The 2,881-nt window shown below is 35.4% G+C and overlaps 1 protein-coding gene across 2 annotated transcripts; it reads left to right on the forward strand.

Moving 5' to 3' along the window:
- Window positions 1-1,976, forward strand: LOC124461213. Of its 2 annotated transcripts, none has more exons than XM_047012773.1 (2): window positions 1-1,092; window positions 1,146-1,976. In XM_047012773.1, the coding sequence occupies exons 1-2, from the start codon at window positions 951-953 to the stop codon at window positions 1,583-1,585; spliced, it is 582 nt and encodes a 193-aa protein (XP_046868729.1). In that variant the 5' UTR covers window positions 1-950; the 3' UTR covers window positions 1,586-1,976. The 2 variants fall into 2 exon arrangements, with proteins under 2 accessions (XP_046868729.1, XP_046868728.1); XM_047012772.1 differs by having other exon boundaries at window positions 1-454; window positions 547-1,976.
- Window positions 1,977-2,881: the final 905 nt, after the last annotated feature.

A 2,881-nucleotide genomic window follows, 5' to 3' on the forward strand; every position in this document is an offset into this window, starting at 1 on the left:
TTCGTAGTAAAAAAAAAGTGTGAAAAAAATGCCAAGTAAACAAAATTCAGCGCCAAGGTCGTCGCACAAGTCCTTGGTAGATTTTAAACCAAAATTTTTGGATTTTAGAGATATCGAGAATGAAAGTCAACCACTGGCCAAAAGGATTCTACTATCAATGCAAACTGAAGCGGGTAAATCAATGGTTCAGAATATGGTTGCATCGGCCGCCAAAAAGGTAAACAGCAACATTACCTCGCCTCCAAAGGAGAAAGAACCAGAATTGCTGCTGTTCCCATCGAGAACAAGCCTGGTGGCTCCAAATTTTGAAAAACCGAAGCCGCTTGCTGCAGGAACTAATTTAAATGGAAAGACGACAAATTCAACAAATGTTTTACGAAAACGCGACTATAATCAGGCTTTCAATCAAGTAAAGTCCTTTAATGATAATGAGAATGAGAAAATGAATGAGAATGTGAGTTATTTAAATAATTGGCCCATTCATGACGACACAAATAAAGAGAATCAAGAAGGTAACAATTATAGAAACATACTTTCCACCCGTAGATTTCTTTAATACTGAGTCAAATTTTTGATTCTGGGCGAGAAATTAAAAGAGAAATTCTGCACAGAAGCGAGGACAACAGTAGTTGTTTACATGTCGACTATAAACCCAATTCGGATAATCAAGGAGAACCAGAAATTTGTTTTAATTTTACATTTGATAATCTGAATAATGAAATAGTCGATGCCAACAGTACATAACAATATTAATGGCATTGTGAATATAAATGATGTGAATGTTTCCATAAATATTGATTTTTCGAATCTTGTACTGAATACGCAAACAAATGATGAAGTGGTGAAAGGTAAAAAATTTGATATACCATCCGATCTTGATTTAGATGCTCGTCTACAAGCTGAATTGGACTCATTGCTACCGTCGATGACATCTGAGGAATCCGAAATAGATGCTCGCCTACAGGACGAACTTGACTCTTTGCCCTTCATCGAGGTGGATAATACAGATCCACCTCCCCTTGGTTCAGATCCACAAAATTGTGCACAAATCTCATATGCGGCAGTGGAAAATGAAGTGCCAGTGGATGAAATGCAAGTACCCCATAATGACGCTGATTTTGATAATCCAATATTTGTTCCCTTAGTGGGTGCTCCGAACACAGATTTTCTACAACCGATGCGAACTTTCGGGTATTTCCGAAACGGTCACGGTGAAGATATTCCCGTGTCTTTTGTTCTTGGACCAGATGGTTTGGTGACCAATGTTTCCATGGTCTCTGAAGATAACGGTATTGGTTTGCCATTGGATCAGCAAATGGAGAGCCTAACAGCTGCACAACTTGATCAAATACTGCAAAGTGGCCGTACATATTTAGCCTTTCCACCAACGGCTAAATCATCGTCATCGTCGACATCTTCGTCGGCCGCTGATCGCAAAATAGTTCCCAAGAAAGTAGAAGAAGAAGTTCCAGATGATGAAGGTCATCCACGAAAACCAACTGTAAAAGATGAAGCTGATTATGAGGAAATTGGTGTATGCGATACATTTGCCGTATATTGGGCCAATATTCTATTTTGCGATTAGCGGCCGACGAAGATATTGAAACCCTGCAAACAACAAGTCATATTTTTGAGGACCAGAAAACATAACGCTATTCAACTGCATCTCAAGGTAATAAAGATGAAATACAATGTCATCAAAAAACCGTTGCACTTTTTGTTTTCAAAAAAATAATTACTTCTTGGCGGAATGCAAAGCTACGCTTTTGCCTTCAATTCCCTTGATATTCAACCAGTTATTATATCATACAGATTTTAACAAGCGGTGCTTTTAAACTTCTAAATATTTGTATTTAGAAAGTTAATATACCTCGGAGCAATTCGACAAAATATCATTCAACGAGTCAATGCCGTGATAACGAGTCGTTCGACATTGTAAAAAAAAACTTTCTGAAAAAATAAGTAAAAAAAAAAAATTTAATTTCGTAGTAAAAAAAAAAATTGTGAAAAAATGCCAAGTAAACAAAATTCAGCGCCAAGGTCGTCGCACATGTCCTTGGTAGATTTTAAACCAAAATTTTTGGATTTTAAAGATATCGAGAATGAAAGTCAACCACTGCACTATGGTCCAAAATCCAGATTTTGTGGCATTAACTAGAAGGAATGCAGTTACAGAGTAGCTTTTTTAATATTTTATTTTGAACTGTTATTAATATAAAAAAATTTGTTTTTTTCATTAAGCAATACAAAACTATAAATAAACAACTTTGATTTTATTTTAAAATAAGATATTTTTGACGATTGCTTCAATCATATAAGCACAGAAAGAAAATTAAAAAATAACGGAGTAGAATACTTAATTAGTTATCTTCTATTTCTAATTCAAACGAATATGGATTTATTGATTCGGTTTCGGAATCAGAATCACTGTCCGACTGGTCGACATTAATATAATCAGCAAGGACCGGTTCATCTAAAAGTGCAACGACATCCTTAGATAATATTTGTTTTTTATGTTGAGCCGACCTTTTTTTGAGATTTATACTAGAAATAAGTGGATCGGAGGAGTCCATTGATCTTAAGAATACATCTAACAAGTTATTGGCGCGAGAGTTTTGACGAGCATGTAATTTTCTATCTCGTTTGTAAAATTTGTTTTTCGCTTCAGAAGCATTTTCACCAAGGCAACCCACAGGTAGTACTGATGTTTCGATAATTTGCGATCCATGTACCAAAATTTTGTGTAAAGTGGGCGACATTGGATACCACGGGAACTTTACCATATACATAGTATAGACTTTGTTACAAAACTTTTCAAATCTGTAAGTAAATCTCAGCTTTTAAATCAATTCACAATGGATGGCTTAATATTTAATGTTTT

This window comes from Drosophila willistoni, unplaced genomic scaffold (genome assembly GCF_018902025.1).
Source record: "Drosophila willistoni isolate 14030-0811.24 unplaced genomic scaffold, UCI_dwil_1.1 Seg271, whole genome shotgun sequence".
Classification (NCBI taxonomy): Eukaryota; Metazoa; Arthropoda; class Insecta; order Diptera; family Drosophilidae; genus Drosophila; species Drosophila willistoni.